This window comes from Canis lupus, chromosome 25, assembly GCF_048164855.1.
Source record: "Canis lupus baileyi chromosome 25, mCanLup2.hap1, whole genome shotgun sequence".
NCBI lineage: Eukaryota > Metazoa > Chordata > Mammalia > Carnivora > Canidae > Canis > Canis lupus.
The window spans coordinates 194652-219877 of record NC_132862.1 but is presented as its reverse complement, the minus strand read 5'-3'; the positions used below and the strand labels follow the sequence as shown (position 1 = coordinate 219877).

General features: G+C 37.6%; 3 protein-coding genes across 6 annotated transcripts in view; 2 read left to right on the top strand and 1 right to left on the bottom strand.

The window, feature by feature from the left end:
• Positions 1-4034: 4034 nt before the first annotated feature.
• On the bottom strand, positions 4035-5012 carry LOC140616925 (olfactory receptor 9K2-like). The gene has a single exon (XM_072797582.1). It carries the CDS (start codon positions 4995-4997, stop codon positions 4035-4037), a length of 963 nt encoding a protein of 320 aa, XP_072653683.1. The 5' UTR covers positions 4998-5012.
• An 11128-nt stretch (positions 5013-16140) lies between these two features.
• On the top strand, positions 16141-18306 carry LOC140616946 (olfactory receptor 9S13-like). Its single transcript, XM_072797601.1, has one exon. It carries the CDS (start codon positions 16603-16605, stop codon positions 17548-17550), a length of 948 nt encoding a protein of 315 aa, XP_072653702.1. The 5' UTR covers positions 16141-16602; the 3' UTR covers positions 17551-18306.
• Positions 17181-25226, top strand: part of LOC140616945 (olfactory receptor 6C4-like) — a 69335-nt gene continuing 61289 nt past the window's right edge. Inside the window, exon 1 of one of the 4 annotated variants that reach the window (XM_072797599.1) lies at positions 17181-17314. The gene's annotated coding sequence lies outside the window, so the exon portion shown is untranslated. Of the gene's footprint in view, positions 17353-25226 lie in introns of all 4 variants that reach the window. The other 3 variants (XM_072797597.1, XM_072797600.1, XM_072797598.1) reach the window with 3 other exon arrangements.

Sequence of the window (25226 nt, the reverse complement as noted above, 5' to 3'; positions counted from 1 at the left end):
ACTTTCTAAGACTACTATTTCCTCCTTGTGAATATTTATCTTTCATAAAGCTGTCGGTATGATTTTTGTGAAACGCCAAGTGGAACAGAATACTGTCTTTCTTAAAAACCCCCAATGAATACCGTACCTCTTGTCTCCAGAATAAAGGTCTTCCTTGGCTTGACATAGAGGTCGGCATGATTCCCATGAATTTCCTTTAAAGGCTGATCACTAATTCCTTGTCTTGTGCATTACAAATAACTTATCAAACGTCATGTACTTCACCATACAGCGCACAGTAACTTGTCTATGTCATCTTGCTAAATTTACCTATCTTTAAAAATGTACAGAATATTTTCCTGATCATCAGGATCATTCATCTCAACACAAAAGTTCAGGACCAGGTGGCTTCTCAGGGGAATTCTATCAAACTTTTAAAGAAGAAATATCCATTCTACTAAAGCTGTTTTGAAGGATAGAAAGGGATGGAATGCTTCCAAACTTGCTTTATGAGGCAGCATCACCTTGATTCCAAAACCAGACAAAGATCCCACTAAAAAGAATTATAGACCAATATCCCTGATGAACACAGATGCAAAAATTCTCAAAAGATACTAACCAATAGGATCCAGCAGTACATTAAGAAGATTATTCACTATGACCAAGTGGGATTCATCCCCGGATGCAAGGCTGGTTCAACCCTCATAAAATAATCAACGTGATAGATCACATTAACAAGAGAAAAAACAAGAACCACAGGATCCTCTCAATAGATGCAGAGAAAGCATGTGACAAAACACAGCATCCATTCCTGATCAAAACCCTTCAGACTGTAGGGAGAAAGGGAACATTCCTCAGCACCTCAAACACCATTTAAGAAAAGCCCACACAAATCTCATTCTCAATGGGGAAACACTGGGACTCTTTCTCCTAAGATCAGGAACGCGAAGGGATGTCCACTCTCACCACTGCTATTCAACATAGGACTAGAAGTCCTAGCCTCAGCAATCAGGCAACAAAAAGAAATAAAAGGCATTCAAACCCAGAAGACTCCACCCCAAGACTGCTAGAACTCATACAGCAATTCGGCAGTGCGGCAGGATATAAAATCAATGTCCAGAAATCAGTGGCATTTCTAGACACTAACAATGAGACTGCAGAAAGAGAAATTAAGGAGTCAATCCCATTGACAATTGTACCCAAAAGCATGAGATACCTAGGAATAAACATAACCAAAGAGGTAAAGGATCTATACCCTAAAAACTACGGAACACTTCTGAAAGAAATTGAGGAAGACACAAAGAGTGGAAAAAATATTCCATGCTCATGGATTGGAAGAATTAATATTGTGAAAATATCAATGGTACCCAGGGCAATTTATACGTTCAATGCAGTCCCTATCAAAATACCATGGACTTTTTTCAGAGAGTTGGAACAAATCATCTTAAGATTTGTGTGGAATCAGAAAAAACCCTGAATAGCCAGGGGAATATTGAAAAAGAAAACCATCGGCAGCTCGGGTGGCTCAGAGGTTTAGGGCCGCCTTCACCCCAGGGCGTGATCTTGGAGATCCAGGATCAAATCCCACGTCGGGCTCCCTGCGAGGAGCCTGCTTCTCGCACTGCCTGTGTCTCTGCCTCTGTGTGTGTCTCTCATGAATAAACAAATAGAATCTCAAAAGAAAGAAAGAAAGAAAGAAAGAAAGAAAGAAAGAAAGAAAGAAAGAAAGAAAGAAAGAAAGAAAGAAAACCAGAGCCGGGGCACCACAATGCCAGATTTCAGGTTGTACTACAAAGTTGTGGTCATCAAGACAGTGTGGTACTGGCACAAAAACAGACACATAGATCAATGGAACAGAATAGAGAACCCAGAAGTAGACCCTCAACTCTATTGTCAACTAATATTCGACAAAGCAGGAAAGACTAGCCACTGGAAGAAAGATAGTCTCTTCAATAAATGGTGCTGGGAAAATTGGACATCCACATGCAGAAGAATGAAACTAGACCATTCTCTTTCACCATACACAAAGATAAACTCAAAATGGATGACAGATATAACTGTGAGATGAGAATCCATCAAAATCCTAGAGGAGAACACAGGCAAAACCCTTTTTGAACTTGGCCACAGTAACTTCTTACAAGATACATCCATGAAGGCAAAAGAAACAAAAGCAAAAATGAACTATTGGGACTTCATCAAGATGAGAACTTTTGCACAGAAAATGAAACAGTCCACAACACTAAAAGACAACCTACAGGATGGGAGAAGATATTTGCAAATGACACATCAGATCAAGGGCCAGTTTCCAAGATCTATAAAGAACTTATTAAACTCAACAGCAAAGAAACAAACCATCCAATCGTGAAATGGGCAAAAGACATGAACAGAAATCTCACAGAGGAAGACATAGACATGGCCAACAAGCACATGAGGAAATGCTCTGCATCACTGGCCATCAGGGAAATACAAATCAAAACCACAATGAGATCCCACCTCACACCAGTGAGAATGGGGAAAATTAACAAGGCAGGAAACCACAAATGTTGGAGAGGATGTGGAGAAAGGGGAAGCCTCCTGCACTGTTAGTGGGAATGTGAACTGGTGCAGCCACTCTGGAAAACTGTGTGGAGGTTCCTCAAAGAGTTAAAAATAGAACTTTCCTATGACCCAGCAACTGCAATGTTGGGGATTTACCCCAAAGATACAGATGCAGTGAAATGGCAGGACACCTGCACCCCTGCCAGGTGTTTATAGCAGCAATGTCCACAATAGCCAAACTGTGGAAGGAACCTCGGTGTCCATCAAAAGATGATGCATAAATAAGCTGTGGTTTATGTATAGAGTGGAATATTCCTCAGCCATTAGAAACCCACCATTTGCTTCAATGTGGATCGAACTGGAGGGTATTATGCTGAGTGAAATAAGTCAATCAGAGAAGGAAAAACATTATATGGTCTCACTCATACAGGGAACATATAAAACAGTGAAAAGGATTTTAAGGGAAAGGAGGGGAACTGAGTGGGAAAAATTAGAGATGGAGACAAACATGAGGGACTCCTAACTCTGGGAAATGAACAAGGAATAGTGGAAGGGGAGGTGGGCAGTGGGTTGGGGTGACTTGGTGCCAGGCACTGAGGTGAGCACTTAATGGGATGAGCACTGGGTATTATACTATATGTTGGCAAATTGAACTTCAATAAAAAACAAATGAAAAGAAAAAAAAGACTATTCACCTCCAAAGACTGCACTCTTTTCATATATTCTATAAATGTCTCTTTTTACTGGGTTTCCCTGTAGCATTTTTAGTTCTCTAGCCAGCTATAGTCTCCATATCTGATTGTGTGAGCTTAACTACAGAAATTAATTATACCTAGGGATCTTCATAAAGCAAAATGTACATCAAAATTCAATAAATATCATTTGATGAATTAATTTTAAGACATAAACCATAGAAATGAATTATCCTTATTTTTGTTTCATTTTCATTATAGTTTTCTTTTCAAAAAGAATTTTCAGGAATTATTTAAGCCATGGAAAACTGTGAAATATGTGTGTCATTCATTGAGTCTCTAGATAATTAAGAGTGACTCGAATGTCACCCTTAGGACTGTGTGCACTGCCAAGTACCTGATTCTCTCACACAGGACTCAATGAGATTTCTTCAGTAAATCTGATATTTTATTCTTTCTTCTTATCGTATCAGACTTTGTTACTTCTACCAATTATATACATATTATATAACACTGGTCACTGGCTCAAGATAAACAATACAAACCAAACATCATCCTCAGAGTACCAGCAACAAACCTGGAATATATTTTCCCTAAACTTGAAATGCACAGAAACCATGATCATTACCCAATGAAGATGAAGTACAGAGAAAGCCATTTCACTTCAAAATCCACAGGCAGGCGAATATCATCCAAATGTATTCTTCAGCTGTAAGGCTATGGGATTCAATAAATAAACTTTTTGAGATTGAATATTTCAAACTCATTGGGTGCATTCTTTGGATTGATGCCTTCCCAAATTGTCATAATATCCAGATCTTTCAGTTATATCACTGTTAAGATAGAATTAAATAAAAATATTTTTTTCCCCAGGATCTTTCTCAGAGCCTCTTTGACATCTTTGTTTCTCAGGGAGTAAATCAAAGGATTCAACATGGGAGTGACTAACGTATAACATAAGGAAGCCACTTTACTCAGCTCAGGGAATCTGTCAGGGATGAAATACATAAAAATGATGGCACCGTACAGGACGCTCACGACCCCTAGGTGAGAGCTGCAAGTGGAGAAGGCTTTCTTACGTCCCTCAGTGGATCTTATCTTTAGAACTGTGGACACAATATACATATAGGACACGAGAATGACAATGATGGTGGGCAAAATAATAATGCTGCATAAGAGAAAGGAAACTATCTTATGAAAGTAGAGATCAGAGCAAGAAATCCTTTGAAGTGGACGGTCATCACAGTAAAAGTGGTCAATGGCCCGGGAAGCACAAAAGGACATACTAAATGTCATACTCGTCTGAAGAACCGAGCTGATGCAGCCACAAAAATAGGAACCAGCCACCAACTGGATGCAGAGGCGTGTTGACATCTGGACGGAGTAGAGGAGTGGGTTGCAGATGGCAATGAAGCGGTCATAAGCCATGGCAGCCAGGAGAAACCCCTCAGCCACAATGAAGAGGGCAAAGAGAAAGAGCTGGGTCACACAGCCTGCAAAGGAGATGGACTTGCTCTCAGACCAGAAGTTGATCATAGCCTTGGGGGCAATTACGGAGGAGTAGAAGAGGTCAATGAAGGAGAGGTTGCCCAGGAGGAAGTACATCGGTGTGTTCAGCCTGGGATCAGTCAGGATAACGGCCACCATCCCAACATTCCCCAGCAGGATCATGGCATACACAAGCAGGAAGAGCAGGAAGAGGAGAATGTAGAGCTCGGGGCGGACCCTGAAGCCTACAAGAATGAAGTCAGTCACTTCTGAGCGATTGCTGGTTCCCCTGTCTCCCATGGCAGAAACCTGAGAGAGGCACAGGGATCAATAAACCAATGCAATCCTGGCTTTTTTTCTTGTGACATAACTATTTTCTTAAATATGGAATAAGTTAATTGCATCTTAATTAAATATTGCATATAAAACAATTTTAATGTCACGAAGTTTCAAGAATTTGCACTAGATACTCCGAGGCTTGTGAAACTATTATTCAGTTAGTAAGCAGTGAAAGAAATTTAAATCATATTTAAATTTAAATTTAAATCATAATTTCGCTGAGAATTAGGCCAATAAGTAGCATATGATATAGTCTAATTTGGATCACATATGAAATTTCTTTCCCTAACATTTTTGTAACTAAATAATTTTCGTTATAAAACAGGAGTGTTGCTAGAATCTAGAATAGAGATATTACATGAATTCTCTAGACATTGTTTGTAGCCTTTGATAGCTGAGTACTTGAATCATTACATGACATTAAAAGTATATTTTAAAATATTATTACCTTATTTACCTCAATTTCTTTAGTTTTCATTACTACTTTATCCATCTTTGAAAGTAGATTAAATATAAGTAGGTTATTTGTATGTTAAATTAATGAAATTTAAAACCCTCTAATTTTAGATTAAATATAATGCTCTACAGGGCTTTCTTAATAAATGGTCATTTCCTCAGATCAAGTCCTCCATGTTCATTGCCTTATTATAAATATTTTACTTCTTCTAGTAGTTGTTTAATTAAAATCTGCCATACTCAGTTAGCTCTTTTCCTGAAGGAGGGAGACACTGATGAACATTCCGGTCCTCACACTGCAATGATGTCTTGCTACTAAAGCTACACGAATTCATGGGATCTTGCTCTTTAAGCAGGGCAAGCGCATTTAAGGAATATATATAAAGGAAAGTTCCTTTCATAAATTCTAGTAGGCTTTAAGCATCTTAAGGCTAATGAGATAACCATGAGTATTAAGGGACCATACAGCTCTGTGTCATCCAGGGTCCATCATCATTTGTTGGAGTATCAACAGCGGTTGCTTATGATGGTCTTACTTATTTTCAGTCTTGCAAAAACTTTCTTCAGGATATTTCAACATTAGGGTTTTGCTCATCTTCTGATGGATTCCCCTGGGAGAGGAGTAATCATGCGGACAATTACGGAGACGTAAGTGTAGGCTCCAGGGCGGTTGTCCATGAGGACTACAGTAACAAACAAATAAGTAATAATAGTCCAAAAACAAGGAACTTTTGCTTTCTGGTTGTACATATCCTTTGGGAAATTTCTTTGGACTTAGTTTTCTTCATTGACAAAGCAAAACTTTCCGGTAATTGTCACAGCTTACCTATTGACAGACACAAGAGAAACAGGTTTAAAAGTTTATACTGTATGAGAAAAGTGTTAGATAAGTGAATATTTTAAATTATGTTGTAAATTACACTCATCATGTTTCAAAAAAGACAAAAATTCACTCCAAATTATATCTTACCTGTATTTCTTAATGTAGACATATTTCATGATATGAAATATACCCTGAAAATCACAAACTTACAGTCAGATAATGTCTTGTGATTTCTATGCTTTCCTATGTTCAAATACTAAGCAATTAGAAAAAAAATAAAATAAATAATAGCATCCAATAATATTATTTTAAAATTCCTTATTGTATGGGCAACCCGGGTGGCTCAGTGGTTTAGCGTGACCTTCAGCCAAGGGCCTGATACTGAAGACCTGGGATCAAGTCCCTGCATCGGGCTCCCTGCATGGAGCCTGCTTGTCCCTCTGCCTGTCTCTGCTTCTATCTCTCTGTGTCTCTCATGAATAAATAAATAAAATATTTTAAAATAAATAAGTTAAATTAAAAATTCCTCAGTGAAACATTTTAAAAGACCTTAATGACTATTTTGTGCCTAAAGGCTACATTAAAACCATAGACATAACACTCTACTTAATGTGCTTAATATTTTGAAGATGCCATTTTTGTCCCAAATATTTCCATAAATTAATTGTAATCCTACATTTTAAACCCCTTTTAACGAAGAATTATTTCTAGAATTTATCTAGAATTTTTCAGAGTACAGAATACAAAATGATATAGGGCAAGAGCTTCCCATTATCATACTGGATTAGCGGAAGTTTGATCAGTGTAGTAAAAATAAACAGGTTAGGTACTTAAAATAGGAAGATATTAAGGTGAATTGAGGCCTACAGATTTGGAAAGGCTGGAGAAACTTCAGGGTGACACTCTTCTTTTTAAAGATTTATTTATTTATTTTAGAGAAAGAGAGCTTGCACATGTGTGCACAGGCATGTGTGAGCAGGGGGCAGGACAAAGGGAGATGGAGAGAACCTCAAGCGGATACCTCCTACCGAATCCTTCACAGGGCTTGATCTCACCACCCTGAGATCATGACCTGAGCCAAAAATCAAGACTCTGACGCTTAATGGACTGAGCCACCCAAGTGCCCCTGAGTGACACACTTATTATGACCCTTGGGGCAATTTAGGATTAACTCACAGAGAGAAGCCACCATTGGAGGTACAATTAAAAAAAAAAAAAGGAATAGATCTTAAAAGTTCTCACCACACACACACACACACACATACAAATTGCAATTGCAACTGTATGTGCTGAAGGATGTTAAGACTCATTGTGATCATCTTACTAATTTTTTACCATTTATTTTTTTATAAATTTATTTTTTATTGGTGTTCAATTTGCCAACATATAGAATAACACCCAGGGCTCGTCCCGTCAAGTGCTCCCCTCAGTGCCCATCACCCAGTCACCCCCACCCCCTGCCCTCCACCCCTTCCCCCACCCTGAGTTCGTACCCCAGAGTTAGGAGTCTCTCACGTTCTGTCTCCCTCTCTGATATTTCCCACTCATTTTTTCTCCTTTCCCCTTTATTCCCTTTCACTACTTTTTATATTCCCCAAATGAATGAGACCATAAAATGTTTGTCTTTCTCCAATTGACTTACTTCACTCAGCATCATACCCTCCAGTTCCATCCATGTCGAAGCAAATGGTGGGTTTTGTCATTTCTAATGGCTGAGGAATATTCCATTGAATACATAGACCACAGCTTCTTTATCCATCATCTGTCAATGAACACCAAGGCTCCTTCCACAGTGTGGCTATTGTGGACATTGCTGCTATGAACATCGGGGTGCAGGTGTCCCGGTGTTTCACTGCATCTGGATCTTTGGGTAAAACCCCAGCAGTGCAATTGCTGGGTCATAGGGCAGGTCTATTTTTACCTCTTTGAGGAACCTCCACACAGTTTTCCAGAGTGGCTGCACCAGTTCACATTCCCACCAACAGTGCAGGAGGGTTCCCTTTTCTCCGCATCCTCTCCAACATTTGTGGTTTCCTGCCTTAACTTTCCCCATTCTCACTGGTGTGAGGTGGGATCTCATTGTGGTTTTGATTGTATTTCCCTGATGGCAAGTGATGCGGAGCATTTCCTCATGTGCGTGTTGGCCATGTCTATGTCTTCCTCTGTGAGATTTCTGTTCATGTCTTTTGTCCATTTCATGATTGGATTGTTTTTTGCTGTTGAGTTTAATAAGTTCTTTATAGATCTTGGATACTAGCCCTTTATCTGATACGTGTTTTGCAAATATCTTCTCCCATCCTGTAGGTTGTCTTTGAGTTTTGTTGACGGTATTTTTTGCTGTGCAAAAGCTTCTTATCTTGATGAAGTCTCAGTAGTTAATTCTTGCTTTTTTTTCTTTTGCCTTCGTGGATGTATCTTGCAAGAAGTTACTGTGGCCAAGTTCAAAAAGGGTGTTGCCTGTGTTCTTCTCTAGGATTTTGATGGAATCTTGTCTCACATTTAGATCTTTCATCCATTTTGAGTTTATCTTTGTGTCTGGTGCAAGAGAGTGGTCTAGTTTCATTCTTCTGCATGTGGATGTCCAATTTTCCCAGCACCATTTATTGAAGAGACTGTCTTTTCTCCAGTGGATAGTCTTTCCTCCTTTGTTGAATATTAGTTGACCATAAAGTTGACAGTCCACTTCTGGATTCTCTATTCTGTTCCATTGATCTATGTGTCTGTTTTTATGCCAGGACCACACTGTCTTGATGACCACAGCTTTGTAGTACAACCTGAAATCTAGCATTGTGATGCCCCCAGCTGTGGTTTTCTTTTCAATATTCCCCTGGCTTTTCTGATTCCACACAAACCTTAAGATAATTTGTTCTAACTCTGAAAAAAGTCCATGATCTTTAATAGGGATTGCATTGAATGTGTAAGATGCCCTGCATAACATTGACAGTTTTACATTATTAATTCTTCCAATCCATGAGCATGGAGTGTTTTTCCATCTCTTTGTGCCTTCCTCAATTTCTTTCAGAAGTGTTCTGTAGTTTTTAGAGTATAGATCCTTTACCTCCTTGGTTAGGTTTATTCCTAGGTATCTTATGCTTTTGGGTGCAATTGTAAATTCGATTGACTCTTTAATTTCTCTTTCTACAGTCTCATTGTTAGTGTCTAGAAATGCCACTGATTTCTGGGCATTGATTTTGTATCCTGCCACACTGCCGAATTGCTGTGTGAGTTCTAGCAATCTTGGGGTGGAGTCTTTTGGGTTTTCTATGTAGAGTATCATGTCATTAGCAAAAAGAAAAGTTTGACTTCTTTACCAATTTGAATGCCTTTTATTTCTTTTTGTTGCCTGATTGCTGAGGCTAGGACTTTTAGTACTATGTTGAATAGCAGTGGTGAGAGTGGACATCCCTGTCTTGTTCCTGATCTTAGGGGAAAGGCTCCCAGTGCTTCCCCATTGAGAATGATTTTGCTGTGGGCTTTTCATAGATGGCTTTGAAGATGCTGAGGAATGTTCCCTCTATCTCTACACTCTGAAGAGTTTTGATCAGGAATGGAGGCTGTATTTTGTCAAATTCTTTCTCTGCATCTATTGAGAGGATCCTATGGTTCTTGTTTTTTCTCTTCCTGATATAATCTATCACGCTGATTGTTTTATGAGTGTTGAACCAGCCTTGCATCCCAGGGATAAATCCCACTTGGTCATGGTGAATAATCTCCTTAATGTCCTGTTGTATCCTATTGACTAGTATCTTGTTAATTTTTACATCTGTGTCCATCAGGGATATTGGTCCATAATTTTTTTTTTTGTGGAGTCTTTGTCTGGTTTTGGAATTAAGGTGATGCTGGCCTCATAAAACAAATTTGGAAGTATTCCATCTCTTTCTATCTTTTGGAACAGCTTCAATTGAATAGGTATTGTTTCTTCTTTAAAAGTTTGATAGAATTCCCCTGGGAAGCCCTCTGGCCCTGGACTTTTGTGTCTTGGGAGGGTTTTGATGACTGTTTCAATTTCCTCCGTGGTTATTGACCTATTTAGGTTTTCTGTTCCAGTTTTTGTATTTTGTGGTTTTCCAGAAATGCATCCATTTCTTCTAGATTGCCTAATTTATTGTCATATAGCTGCTCATAATTCTTTTTAAAAATCATTTGAATTTCCTTGTTATTGGTTGTGATCTCTTCTCTTTAATTTATGGTTTTATTAATTTGAGTCCTTTTTTCTTTTCAATAAGGCTGACTAATGGTTTATCTATCTTATTAATTCTTTCAAAGAACCAACTCCTGGTTTTGTTCATCTGGATGAGATACTACCTCACACCAGTGAGAATGGTGAAAATCAACAAGATAGGAAACAACAAATGTTGGAGAGGATGTGGAGAAGGGGGAACCATCCTGCACTCTTGTTGGGAATGTGAACTGGTACAGCCACTCTGGAAAACTGTGTGGAGGTTCCTCAAAGAGGTAAAAATAGACCTGCCCTACGACCCAGCAATTTCACTGCTGGGGATTTACCCCAGAGATACAGAGGCAGTGAATCAGCAGGACACCTGCACCCCAATGTTCACAGCATCAATGTCCACAACAGCCAAACTGTGGAAGGAGCCTCGGTGTCCATCACAAGATGAAGGATAAGGAAGCTGTGGTCTATGTATTCAATGGAATATTCCTCAGCCATTAGAAATGACAAATACCCACCATTTGCTTCGACATGGATGGAACTGGAGGGTATGATGCTGAGTGAAGTAAGTCAATTGGAGAAAGACAAACATTATATGGTCTCATTCATTTGGGGAATATAAAAAATAGTGAAAGGGAATAAAGGGGAAAGGAGAAAAAATGAGTGGGAAATATCAGAGAGGGAGACAGAACATGAGAGACTCCTAACTCTGGGAAACGAACTAGGGGTGGAAAGGGAGGTGGGTGGGGGGTGGGGGTGATTGGGTGACAGGCACTAGGGGGGCACTTGGCGGGATGAGCACTGGGTGATATGCTATATGTTGGCAAATCAAACTCCAATAAGAAAAAAAACTCCAATAAGAAATATACAAAAATAAATGAAATAGTTAAATAATAAAAAAATTAATAAATTAGGAATTATCTTCTCATTTTAAATTCCCTGGGAAAGTTTGCATAGAATTGTTACTAAGTTTTTACTTAAATGTTTGGTAGAATTCACCAATGAGCTAACCCAGAGTTTTTCTTTGTGGGATCATTTTTAAGTACACTATTAATTTTTTGAAGTGCTCTCAGTGAAATAAACTGGGGTGATCACTGGGCTTACCACATTTCTTTCCCACTTTTCAGGAATCACTGTTCCTCGTTGCCTCCAGTGCCATGAATGTGTATGTACATATTTGTATGTATATGTGTGTCTGTGTGTGTGTGTGTATCTCTGTGGACAGAGAAAGTGAGAGCCAGAGTGAGAGGGAGCGAGAGATGTTCTCTTCTTGTTGACTTAATAAGAGAGTGAATCTGGCTCCTCCAACTTCTTCTTGACCAGAATCAGAGGTCTAGGCATTTCTCTTTTATTTTCCAAGTAGGTTAAACTTCTTTGTCAACCGTCAACATGAGTAGCAGGAATACTGTAGTTTTCGTTAGTATTTTTTTTTTTAATTATCAGTTTAACCAGGGGCTCCCAAAGGTATGGGCAATGTACCCATTGCTTCTCATTGAACATTGAAGAGTCCTGTGGATTAAAATCAAATTTCCTGTGGATAAAACTATTCTACTCTTGATGAAGCTGCCTGCACAGGCTGCATGATGTTCAGGGAAGAAAGTTCTATAATTCTGTTCTTTTTTAAAAAGTATAGTCTCAAAAAAATAAAAAATAAGTAAAATAAATAAAAATAAAAGAATAGTCTCCCTTTCTGAAGGCCACACTCTTTTGGAGATGACACTTTGAATTCTTAAGACCACTTCTCTTAGTTCTCAAAATTTTGTATTCCAAACTCAAGAATTCTCTTTGATTCTATGTCACAAATGATTTGGGTGTCCATCATTCATAGACCAAGAATGATTCCTTGTTTCCTTTCAAGGAACCACTGCAGCAGGAGTCAGTCACGTGCTTTAAAAAAAAAAAAAAAAAACGTAAATCTCCATGTTCGAGTTCATGCATTGCAACTTTTTACCCCATCAGTGCTGTTATCCTGTTTTCTGGACAGTAAAACTACATTTACTATCCCACTCTGCCACTCCTATACTTTAGGAAGACAGACATCTTCAGGCCTCAATAATAGTTTACTTTCTTCAAACCAACAGAGTTTCTTTTAAAATTTGTTTTGCTGCAAAGGATTACAGCTTTCCTCTTTCATGGGCAGGCTCTTTTATGTTCTTTATTTTTTTCTTGCTACTGAATATTCTTAGTGTAATATCATGTTGCTGTTGCTATTGAAATTTTACCTTAATATTTTATAGTATATGTGAGATTTAATAATAATGATACCTTGCATATATATATGGCTGTGTTTTACATATTTTAATTTATTTAATCCACACAGCAACTCTATGAGAAGATACTATTGTTATTTCTAGTTTCCAAATGAGGAACATATGTGATTGGAAAAAATTTTTAAACGTGGAGATTGTGAACAGTATATGCAAATATAAGAAATTTAAATATATTTGATACCTGGCATTGAGGAGAGATTATGAGTACTAGTAGAGTTGACTATACGAGCACTGCAAAATTAATAGATTTAAGTAAAAAGTCAAAATGAGAACAGTTTGAGATAATGAATATATTATGCAAGAATACTCAAGTATAACTACATCAGTATAGTAGGAGTGTTATAGAATTTTAAAATAGTTAGTAGCTATTACAAGGTATTTTATAAAATATGATTTTATATACACAACAAAAGTATAAAAAGGAAAAATAAATTTAATATGACATTTGCCATGTATTGATATTAATTAACTGAATAATGCATATTAAAAGTTAATTTGCAACTATGTAGAGTAAAAAAAGTTACACGTGTTCTTTGCTTTCATTGTCCTATTATTCTTGACCTGTAGGTGTACCACTTGTAACATTTATTTATTTATTTATTTATTTATTTATTTATTTGACTTTATTTATTCATGAGAGACACCAAGAGAGGCAGAGACACAGGCAGAGGAAGAAGCAGGCTCCCTCTGGGGAGCCTGATGTGGGACTCCATCCCAGGAATCCAGGATCAGGACCTGAGCCAAAGGCAGGCACTCAACCACTGAGCCACCCAGGTGCCCCTCACTTGTAACTTTTATTGTTAATAATTTTAGATTTGGAGTTGTTTTTAGAATTTGATATAAATCATTAAACTTATGTCATTTAAATTGTAGAATCTTATTTAAAATTATTGAAGTTTCATAAAATCTCAGAGCTTCTTCAAATATTCCAGACCAAGACATTTTACTATATATAAAATATACTTTCCACTTTATGGCATTATTTAAATGGTCTTTTAGAACCCAAAATAAAAGTAGATGTATATATAGAGTAGAAATGTAAAGAAAGTAAAGGAATACCTTCGAAGTGAACTTGGTTTAAATAAACCTATAGTAATCTACTTTAAATATCCATTGCATCAGAAAAGCAAGAAATGGGTTGTATTTATTACATATTTGTTTTGGTTAAAGATAGAAGTTCTTGGGGGTAGTATTTGTAAAACAATGCAAGGAAGGGTCAAAAGTGTACTTTTAGAAGAAACATTATAATTAATCATAATTTCGATTGACTTTGATGGAGAAAATCACTATTCTTCCAGGAAGTAAGAAGAAGACCAAATTCACTGATTCTCAAACTTCTACATGGGGACTGATTCTTTTTTTTAGTCAGATGGAAATCTTAAAATATAAACAACTGTTTCTCCACACTCATCTCACTACTAGATAATTTTCAATATTCAGCTGAATTAAGAATGAGATGTGGTCCAAGAGTCAGCATTAAAAGCAGAGCAAAACAAAGCCTCCCCAGCTGACTCTGAGGTAGGGGGAAGTTTGGCAAAACCTGACCTAATTGACCTCCTGGGCCTTCTTACTTTTCATAAACATTATGCATTTACATATATGTATTTCTAATCTCCCATCTTGGGTTTAAGAATAAACTATATGGCTGGATGAAACTTATGGCAGAAAACGTTTTTTGTTTTCTGTTTTGTTTTGTTTTTGTATTCAGTCTTTGCAGACCATAAAGAGTAAGATATTTCTTGAGTTTCCAACTGAAGACCCAAACTAAGATTCTCTTTTGGTTCAAATAAGTAAAAATGAGGTACATGAGACTTAGAAATAAAAAAGTCTACTGATTGAGTGTACTCAGTAGAACAAGTCTAACATAGACTATGAAGCGTTTTTATAATTAACTACACTTTCCTCCAAGCTTCCTTTAAAGGAACAATCGGCTTTTTTTTTTTTTTTTTTGGAACAATCAGCTATTAACATTCTTCAGTGATGCTTTGGAATCTGCTGGATCTCAAGTAAGGTACATGGTTTTTGAAAATCAACTTTTTTTGAAGACCATTTTTCTCAATTTAGCAAACATTCTTTTTTCTGTTCAATCTTTCATAGATCCATTGGTTATTGAGCACTTTTTTCTTCTCAGATGTTACATATTTCATTTAATTTATACATGTCATTTAATTTAATCCTTATAACAACAATCCAGTGGGGGTAAATGTCCTAAGACACAGTTTGCTAATGAGAAACCTGAGGATTGTGGAATTTGAGCAATTTACCCAAGATTAGTCAGTCAGTGAGTGGCAGGACATGAATAAAACTCAGATTTATATGAATTGAAATGTCACACTTTTAACTAAAAAAACATTTTGACTTCACATACACAAAAAAGACAGAAGCTGAATCAGTTTCACCTCTGACTCTAATTTTATGAAAATTTCTAAATAAAAATGTGACTTCAATAAGTTCCTTGAAAGGAAAACAAAATTTTGTCAGTTCAGAAATTAAGTAAAGTAATGGAACTACATAATTTTAACATGAAATTTCTTTTATGGATTTAATTTTTCTGATAATAAATATTATTTATACTTAGAATTATTAATATTTTATCCATGTGCTCCTTTGTCTTTTTGTTGTTATTAAGATGGATAGTCATTTAAGAAAGGAAAAAAGCCAAACCTATGTAATATTGATATTTTTTGCTCTATTTGTAACATCTTCTATTTAATTAGCAATATATGTAGGAAGAGAAACCACTTCTTTGTTGTTAGAGAAGTTAATCCTGTACTTCAACCATTATATGTCTCTCTATGCAAACAGAATAATTTCCATAACTAAGATCTTAGTTAGCATTTGACAGGAAAAGAAAAAAAAGACTTGCTGGAGTTTGGCTGCAGCAAGGGCTTGGAGGTACCAGAATCAGAAAGCAGAGATTCAAAGTAGATGAAGTAGGAAGTAGAGTTTGAACAGAGCATGTTCATGTAGGAGTCTGATTGATCATTTCACATGACTTTGATGCTTCATTCTCCTTCATGAAGCAGTGACCTCATGTTTCTTAATGCCTTTTATTATTATTTTTATGTTTTATGTTTTAAATTTATTTTATTTATTCATGAGAGACACACAGAGAGAGGCAGAGACACAGGCAGAGGGAGAAGCAGGCTCCATGCAGGGAGCCTGACGTGGGACTCGATCCCAGGTCCCAGGATCATGACCCAAGCCAAAGGCAAATGCTCAACCACGGAGCCACCCAGGCATCCCTCTTAATGTCTTTTAAATAGTGAAATGTTTTGAGAACCAAATTAACTGCCTTTGTGGTGGGGAAGGAAATGACCTGTGTTTTCACCCAGGTTTCCATTCCGAATGCAAACATAATTTTTAGGTGCCTATTTGCTGATTTATTTATTTGGCTAATATTTATTATGCTTTTAAGGTGTGCTAGTAACTGAAATGTTTCTTTTTCTACTCTCTCATGTTATCCTCACAGTGGTCCTCTAATGTAGGTATTATCAGTATCTTCCCTCTGAGAGATTTCAAGGCATTGGAAGTGCAGGTAGTTATCTTAGATTTATTGGATTGAAAGAAGTAAAGTTTAGACTCAGTGCACCTGACTCCATAGCTTGGAGCAAAGGGCATAGGGTGGCTGATGTCATCACTGTCCCAGACATCCCTGCCTGTCTACATTCCCCACAGCATGAGGACACTAAATATATTAGAAAAATAAGGTTCTTCTGTCAGATACGTTGCCAAGGACACCTCTTAGCACTTTTTCTCTCACTGAAAACTTCAGCAGTCGAAAGTTAACAAGGCATTCCACAGGCTTCATGGTCATCCCCTCATCTTCTCAGATAGATCTCAGCCATGAAGAGCGAGCTGAGCCGGAATTCCTCAGGAGTGACTGAGTTCATTCTGCTGGGCTTCAGAACAGCTCCAGACATACAGATCCTCTTATTCCTATTCTTCTTGCTGGTCTACGTGGTCATCGTGGTGGGAAATAGCAGCATGATAATTGTCATCAGGATGGACTCGAGGCTTCACACACCTATGTATTTCTTCCTTAGAAACTTGTCCTATTTAGATCTCTGCTACTCCACAGTCATTGCTCCCAAAGCTCTGGCTACTTTCTTGTCCAAGGACAAGAAAATTTCCTACAATGGCTGCGCAGCACAGTTCTTTTTCTTTGCTCTCTGTGTTGGGACTGAGGGCTTTCTTCTGGCCGTGATGGCCTATGATCGTTTCTCAGCCATTTGCTCGCCATTCCTCTATCCTGTCCGTATGTCTCAACAGGTTTGTGTTCACTTAGTAATTGGCTCCTACATCTGTGGAGGCCTCAACTCCATGGTCCAGACAGGATTCACCTTCAGCTTGCGTTTCTGTGGAGAAAACCGCCTGGACCACTTCTTCTGTGACGTCCCAGCCCTGATCAAGATCTCATGTGTTGACACGTCTGTGAACGAGATGGTGCTGTTCATCCTCTCCTCCCTCATCATTGTCACCACCACGACTGTCATCCTGGTTTCCTATGCTTACATACTCTCCACTGTCCTGAAGATCCCCTCCACCCACGGCAGGGGTAAGACCTTCTCCACCTGTAGCTCTCACATCACTGTGGTGAGTTTGTTCTATGGGACCGTGTTCTTCATGTACGCCCAGCCCGGGGCCATCTCCTCCCCAGAGAAAAGCAAGATTATAGCTGTGTTCTACACTCTTATCATCCCTATGTTGAATCCACTGATTTATAGTCTAAGGAATAAGGAGGTGAAAAATGCTGTAAAAAGGGTATTGTTGAGAAGATTATCTTTCCATTGATGCCAGCCATGTATAAAACTATGTTCAACTAAAAGCAATATTTTCAATAATTTGTTATAGTTTCAAGTAAAGCCATCTAAAAGTTTTGAAGATCAAAGTTTATTTTATCTTTATAACATCAATAGATTCTTTAGGAATGAATTTAAAAATCAACAGATTTTTCATAATCCTACATAATTATTTCATGGTGTGATATCTAGCTACCATGTAGGTTTGCTGTTTATGTTTTATTTTTCTTAGGTGTATGCAAAGTTGCAACTTACAAATACAGTATACTAAATTAATACACACCTGCAGTTTATTATATCTATAAATTGTTTATATTTACAAATGTATATATGTAAATATTTACATATCCATCTATATGTCTGGGGAGGGAGAAACGTGAGAGAGACATTACTGAATGTTCTATGCTCTTTGTTTTCTCCAAATCATAATCCAATCTGTCACAAATGCGTACTCACAGTGATATGGCAATGTCAATTATTGGCATTGTCTAAATTATACAAATTGATACAAAGTATTACTCCAATAATATCCTTAATAATATCCTTCTATCATCCAAAAACTAATGATTCCTAAATAAAAAACAAATAAATGTGATGTGGTTGCTGTAAAACTATCTTGTCATGGGGGTCTTAGTTATAAATGTTTGGTAATCTTTCCAGTATCACTCATGCTTACTTGCTTGTTGGTCTCATTACTGTCTACTTATATTCTGGGGTCATTTCCCAACCTGTATACTGATTGAAAAATCCTTATTCTTCTCTAGATTTGAAAAATTATTGCTGTAGAGTGACACAAAATCACATCTTACAATAATTTAATTCTTTCAGTGTCTGTGGTTAGCTATGCTTTGTATTATTAATCTTTAGAACTTTATCCTATTTATATTCTTTAATTAAATTTGCCATGTGTTTGACTACATGCCATTAGAATTTTGAATTTCTGGTTGTTATTTTTAAGATAGTTTATAGTGTGGGATCCCTGGGTGGCGCAGCGGTTTAGCGCCTGCCTTTGGCCCAGAGCGCAATCCTGGAGACCTGGGATCAAATCCCACATCGGGCTCCCGGTGCATGGAGCCTGCTTCTCTCTCTGCCTCCCTTTCTCTCTCTCTCTCTCTGTGACTATCATAAATAAAAAAAAAAAAAAAAAAACTTTAAAAAAAAAAAGATAGTTTATAGTGTGATATCTAATTGTTGCATAGGTTTATTTTCCTAGTTTTATTTTGCTTAGATGTATCTAAAATTGCAACTCATAAATTTGATACATACTCATTAATTAGATTCATTAATATAACATCTGTATATACGTTTGCATGTATGCATAATTATTTTAACTCATTTACTTAAGATCTTCTGGTTGTATTACATTTTTGTTTCTGATCTCATATGTTGAATGTTTGATTAAATAATTTTTTGTTTTTACTTTAATGACATATTTAAAACTTTTACACAGTTTTCCATGTGATTTGTGTTTTCATTATTATAAAAATAATTTTTCTGTTTACTTTAATGTTAAGGATTCTTCAGATGATTTTTCTTATTCCAGTATACTTGACTTACTTAGATGATAACTTTTTATTGTTGATTAAATATAAAAACAATATTGTCTCATAGGTAAAAGAATATTTGATAGTTTTTACTCTATTTTATGATTTTAAAAACAGTGAAATCAGAAAACTTCATCAATCTGTCAAATTACAGTTATAAAAACTGAATGAACACACATTCTAAAGTGGAATATGTAGACGTATTTTCTTTAAAATTAGGAAAAATACTAAAATAAAATAAAATAAAATTAGGAAAAAGACAAAATGTCCATTATCCCCAATGCAGTTCACCATTTTATTATACCTAGTAAGAGCAACGTGATAATAAATTTAAAGTTAAGGGATTAAGTGTAGGATTAAACTGTTTATTAAACATGATTATTTCCAAAGAAAAAATGAAAGAAGTGTTTATATAGATGTCTGGACTAACATAAAAAATCAATTTCATATCTCTAGACCAGTCATGAACAACTAAAATATTTAATTAAAAGCCTGCACCATTATATGTGTATCCAAGATTCTCAAGGGTTTAGCTAATTCAGCAAAAGATGTATAAGATCTCAATGTGGAAAATTATAAAATTCTTTGGATTATGCAATAGAAAAGCATCATTCAAAAATTACGAAGAAGAAAGAAAGGAAGAGTGATGTCAGAAGATGATGAAATAAGCCATCCCCTTTCCATATTCCTGAATGATAATTTGGCATCCATCCGTAGACAAAACTGCCTCCCTCATGGGAGGTTGGGATCCAGGTAGGAGACTGTGCAACCCTGGTGCAGCAGCCCAAGACCACAGAGAACTGTTTTGAGATCACAGGCCTATACCCAAGCAGCTTGACTTGACGAAGGGGTCCCAGCTACAGTGCTGGAATCAGATCCATACCCCTGAGGACTCAAATACAGCCCCTTTGACTTGGCCCTGTGACCAGTACCATATGGCAGGGCACTCAGAGGGAATCATGTCCATCCACGGGTTGATTAAGAGGCATGCAGACCGCCACTTGGCTGTGGACCCAAAGGAGCTGCCAAACCAGCTCAAGTCCCTCCCTGCCAGAGTCTGAGAGCCCCTGGAGATGAGCCCACCAAACTGGGTCAGACTGTAGATTCTGAGTAGTTCTGCAATAGGGTTCCAGCCTGCCCCAGGAGCAGTTCATCAATTGTCTTGCTGACACAGGGACTAAGCAGGAAACACTCCGTCTGCACCCTCAAAGATCCTGAAAGGGCCATATACTTGACTTAGCCCCTACAGCCACAGTGGCCAGCAGTCCTGCGGGTCCAGAAGACACTCCCCATTTAATCAGAAAGAAATGAAAACGTTAACCTTTGTCACCTGGCTAAGGTAGTGCTTATCAGGGTTTTCCTCTCTAGAGTGACTTTTTCTCTCTTTTCATACTGTTCTCTTGGAAAGCAAATCACTAAGTGTAGCTTCCTCTTAAGGAATGAGGAGTTAAGCTTTACCTCCTTGTGGGGGTGTGGACATAAATTATTTGGATTCTATATGTGATCCTCTTTGATAAAGTAAAGGCAACTGAAATAAAAATAATTATGAAGACCTTGGGATGGGAGGACACAGCTATGAGAGTTGATGTGATTCTAAGGCCACCTTAGGTTCAAAATAGGGAGACGTGACCTTCAGCTCTTTGTAGGAAGGAGCTGGAAAATATCACAGTGTTATTTGTCATTAACTACAAAGTGGAAGGTGGAGAGCAACGAGTTACAGCAAATCCCCCTGATGCATGTCCAAGTTATACGCAATTCCTGCGTTGTTTATCTCAGGACATGGCTTCTTGAAAGAGAAATTAATTTATAGTTTATTTAAGCCACATTAATTTTGTGATTAATGAGCTAACAACTTCCAAGAATTGCTTGCAAAGATGCAATTTCAGCCTGGAACCTTCTGTAGGGAAGTCAAAGCTTTACTTCCCCCCATCTCTGGTTTTCATCTGGGACTCAAACAAAAAGACAGATTGACCAGAGAAAAAAAAACATTTTATTAATGTGTGCAGTGCGCAACACATGGAAGAAACCTAAAATAAAAGAAACTTGAAAAAGCCGTTTGGAATTCCAGCTTATATAGCATCCTCAGAAACAACAGTAAATTTACAGAGAAATGGGCAGACAGAGGAAAGCAGTTTTGGGCTCCCACATGGCAAACTGAGAGAAGGTAAATATATGTCGTGAAACACTAATGGAGTAAGCTGTATTTGCAGATTTTTCTAGTGCCATCCCTGGGCTAATAAGAATCTATCTCCAGGGGGATCCCTGGGTGGCCCAGCAGTTCAGCGACGCCTTTGGCCCAGGGCATGACCCCGGGGTCCCGGGATCGAGTCCCACGTCGGGCTCCCTGCAGGGAGCCTGCTTCTCCCTCTGCCTGGGTCTCGGCCTCTCTCTGTGTGTCTCTCATGAATAAATAAATAAAATCTTTAAAAAATATCTGTCTCCAGGAAAAGAATTAATTTCTTTAGGCAAAAAGAGAGAGCTTTTGCTGTGTTTGTTATTTCTTAATTGCCTTTACCTCAAAATACTTTTTGTGTGAAGGAGGCATATTTTGGGATGACATTCTGCTTCCCTTCCTTCCCCCACATGGTAATGCTTGACGATTGCTTCTCCCACACCACAGATTTGAAATTTATTTCCCAGGAAGTGTAAAGCAAAGGACTTCTAGATTTGAAGACAGCACAGAAAATGAGTGGGCTTCATACCCAAAGATCAAGCAATTTAAACTATATTCTAAACAAATGTGAGGTGTTTCAGGATTCCTCCCTCACTCGCATACCAGAATACTGGCCATCACACTGCTATCCATCCCTCAGCAATTCATATTTCCCAAAAGAGGGACTCAAATATACTGAAACTGAGAATTCACCAATAAATGATCTAGCCAGATTACAGTAAATTCTCAAAGCGATAAAAGAATCATGTTATCTAAAGAAAGGAAATGTGCATTTTAGACATTTTGCCTTTATCAAAGGTCTTCAATAAGCAATGTGCTGAATAAATGTGGAAAGATAAAGACACAAATGTATCAGATAAAAATATATGGAGGAAATGTACATGTAGCAGGGTCTCTTTTGCAACTTCTTTTTTTAAAGATTTATTTATTTATTCACGAGAGACAGAGACACAGGCAGAGGGAGAAGCAGGCTTCATGCAGGGATCCCGACATGGGACTCAAACCCGGGACCCCAGGGTCACACCCTGGGCCGAAGGCAGACGCTCAACCGCAGAGCCCCCAGGTGTCCCTCTTTTGCAACTTCTGAACTCTGTAACAAGAAAACAACCATAGATAAACGTGAATGAATCAGCTTGGCAGAGTTCCCACAAAACTTTATTGACACTGAAATGTGAGACATATGATTTTCTTATGTCGTAAAATATTCTTCTTTTGATTTTCTCCAATCATTCAAAATTATATATTTAAAAGTGAAAAATGTTGTTAGCTCACAGACATATAAAAACTTGTGGCTGGTCAGATTTGACCCAAGAGCTGTGTAGTCTGCTAAACAGTTATCTTTAGGGAAATTTAAAATGAGAAAATCAGATTTTATCGTACCTTCGCTTAGTACATTTTGAAACTTTTTCCAATTTAAATTCAACTTTCCAAAATGTAGTATAACACCCAGTGCTCATCCCATCCATGCCCTCAATGCCTGTCACCCAGTTACCCATCCTCCTGTTTTGAAACTTTTAATTTCTTTCTGTAGATTCAAGTTTTGGGTCTGTGTTATATTACCTCCATATGAAATACTTCCTTACACATTTTTTTAAAACTGGGAAATGGATTTTTAAGTTTTTATCTTAAACAGTCTTTCCCTTTATATCTGAAGGATGTTCTCATTGGATATAGAATTCTAAGTCTCTAGTTTCTTTTTCTTTTTTTTTTCTCAGCAAATTAAAGATATTATTCTATTATTTCCTTGCTTGCATGGTTTCTTATGAGCACTTTTCTGTTTTCCTATTCTTCTTATCCTTATTTCTTTTATAGGTGCCCTCCCTTCACTTTTCTGGCTGCCTTCAAGCTTTTCTCTTTGTCTTTGGTCTTAAGTACTTTGAATATGGTATGTCCATGTGCAGTATTTTTTGGTATTTGTCCTGGTTGGTGTTCTCAAAACTTAGTGGATCTCTGGTTTGGTGTTTGTCACTTATTTTGGAAAACTTTTTGTGACCCAGGAGCCTTATTTATCAAAGTTACCTGCAAACCTATCTGTAACTCATCTGAGACTTCAATTACACGTGTGTTGTACTGTTTGATATTGTCCCACAGTTCTTGGATGTTCTGCTCTCTCTCTTTAAAAAATGTCTCTTTGCACTTCATTTTCAATAGTTTATATTGATTTATCTTCATGTTCATTCATGCCTGTAGTTTCGGGGAGATGTGTGAAGTATGCTAATGAGAATATCAAAGGCATTCTTCATCTAGGCTACTGTATTGAATTCTAGCATTTCCATTTTTTTTCTTAGAGTTCCCATTTTACCCCTAAAATTAAATTTGTGATCTTCCATGTTGTTTTTTTTTTAATTTCCATTACAGCCATTGACATATTATTCAAAGTTACTTTAAAGTCCCTGCCAAAGAGGGGTGCCTGGGAGCACAGTTGGTTAGGCCTCCAACTCTTAGTTTCAGATCAGGTCCTGATATCAGGGTTGGGAGATGGAGCCTTGTGTCAGGCTCAGAGTGGAGCCTGCTTAAGATGCTCTCTTTCCTTTTGCCTTTCCCCTGCTATGTGCTTTCTCTAAAATAAGTAAAATCTTTTAAATAAATAAACAACAAATAAATGCTCTGCTAGAAAGTTACAGATAAGTTGAAAAAATAGTAAAAAAAAGAGTTTCCTTAAAAATCCCTGCTTTCCATAATGTTAATGTTTTACATAATCATGGAACAATTATCAAGAATAGAAAATTAAATAGTATCTTGACTAACCCCTATGACTAAAAGCAAAAGGTCATAAAAAGTGTTGTAATCCAGTAGGGAAAAGTGTTCTTCACAATTTCGTTTTTAATTCAAAAATATTTGACTCATACTATTTTCATTATTGTGGAGCTCTAAACACGTTTAATAGTTTTTGACCAGTGGTTTACTTGGTAACAGATAAAACATTTTATAAGTACGAAGGAACTGTTGTCCATGGCTTAGAAGCTCAAGGGGACGCTATCCATCACCAACAGTGATGAACAGTAGACTCCTGAGAAGCCAGATTTCATGCTGCACTTAAGCTGTACCTGGTACTTGGTCTCAATGCTCTGCTACAGTGAGACCTTTGCCAAGTTGCTGCAGTCTGAAGACCTGAGTGAGCATAAGCTCAATCAAGGTTGATGGCATTAGTATGTCCTTCTAGAATCTTCTTGCAAAGGTCTGTTTTCATCTCCATTTTTTTGTGGTGGAGTAGATTTCTGCATCTGCATGTACAGCTGCTCCACCCAGGGCCACCGTGCCTGCCTCCTGGTGAAGGGGAGAAGCCCCTATCTGTTGATGGGAATGCAGTGACCAGACATGGCTAAGAAACTTTCTGGAGGAGATGAAAGCAAGGCTGGCCAAGTGCTGAGCCTGGCCTACAACCTCTTGGGGACAGGGCGCATGACCTGGGCCCACCATGGCCCACCATTCAGAAGGCAAAGTGAAACTTTGCATTGGTTTTTCTTTTCATTTTTACTTTTTTTTATAAATTTATTTTTTATTGGTGTTCAATTTGTCAACATATAGAATAACACCCTGTGCTCATCCCATCAAGTGCCCACCTTAAAACTAAAAGACAACCTACAGGATGGGAGAAGATATTTGCAAATGACATATCTGATAAAGGGCTAGTTTCCAAGATCTATAAAGAACTTATTAAACTCAACAGCAAAGAGACAAACACTCCAATCATGAAATGGGCAAAAGACATGAACAGAAATCTCACAGAGGAAGACACAGACATGGCCAACAAGCACAGGAGAAAATGCTCCACATCACTGGCCATCAGGGAAATACAAATCAAAACCACAATGAGAGCCCACCTCACACCAGTGAGAATGAGGAAAATTAACAAGACAGGAAACCACAAATGTTGGGGAGGATGTGGAGAAAGGGGAACTGTCTTGCACTGTTGGTGGGAATGTGACCTGGTGCAGCCACTCCTGGAAA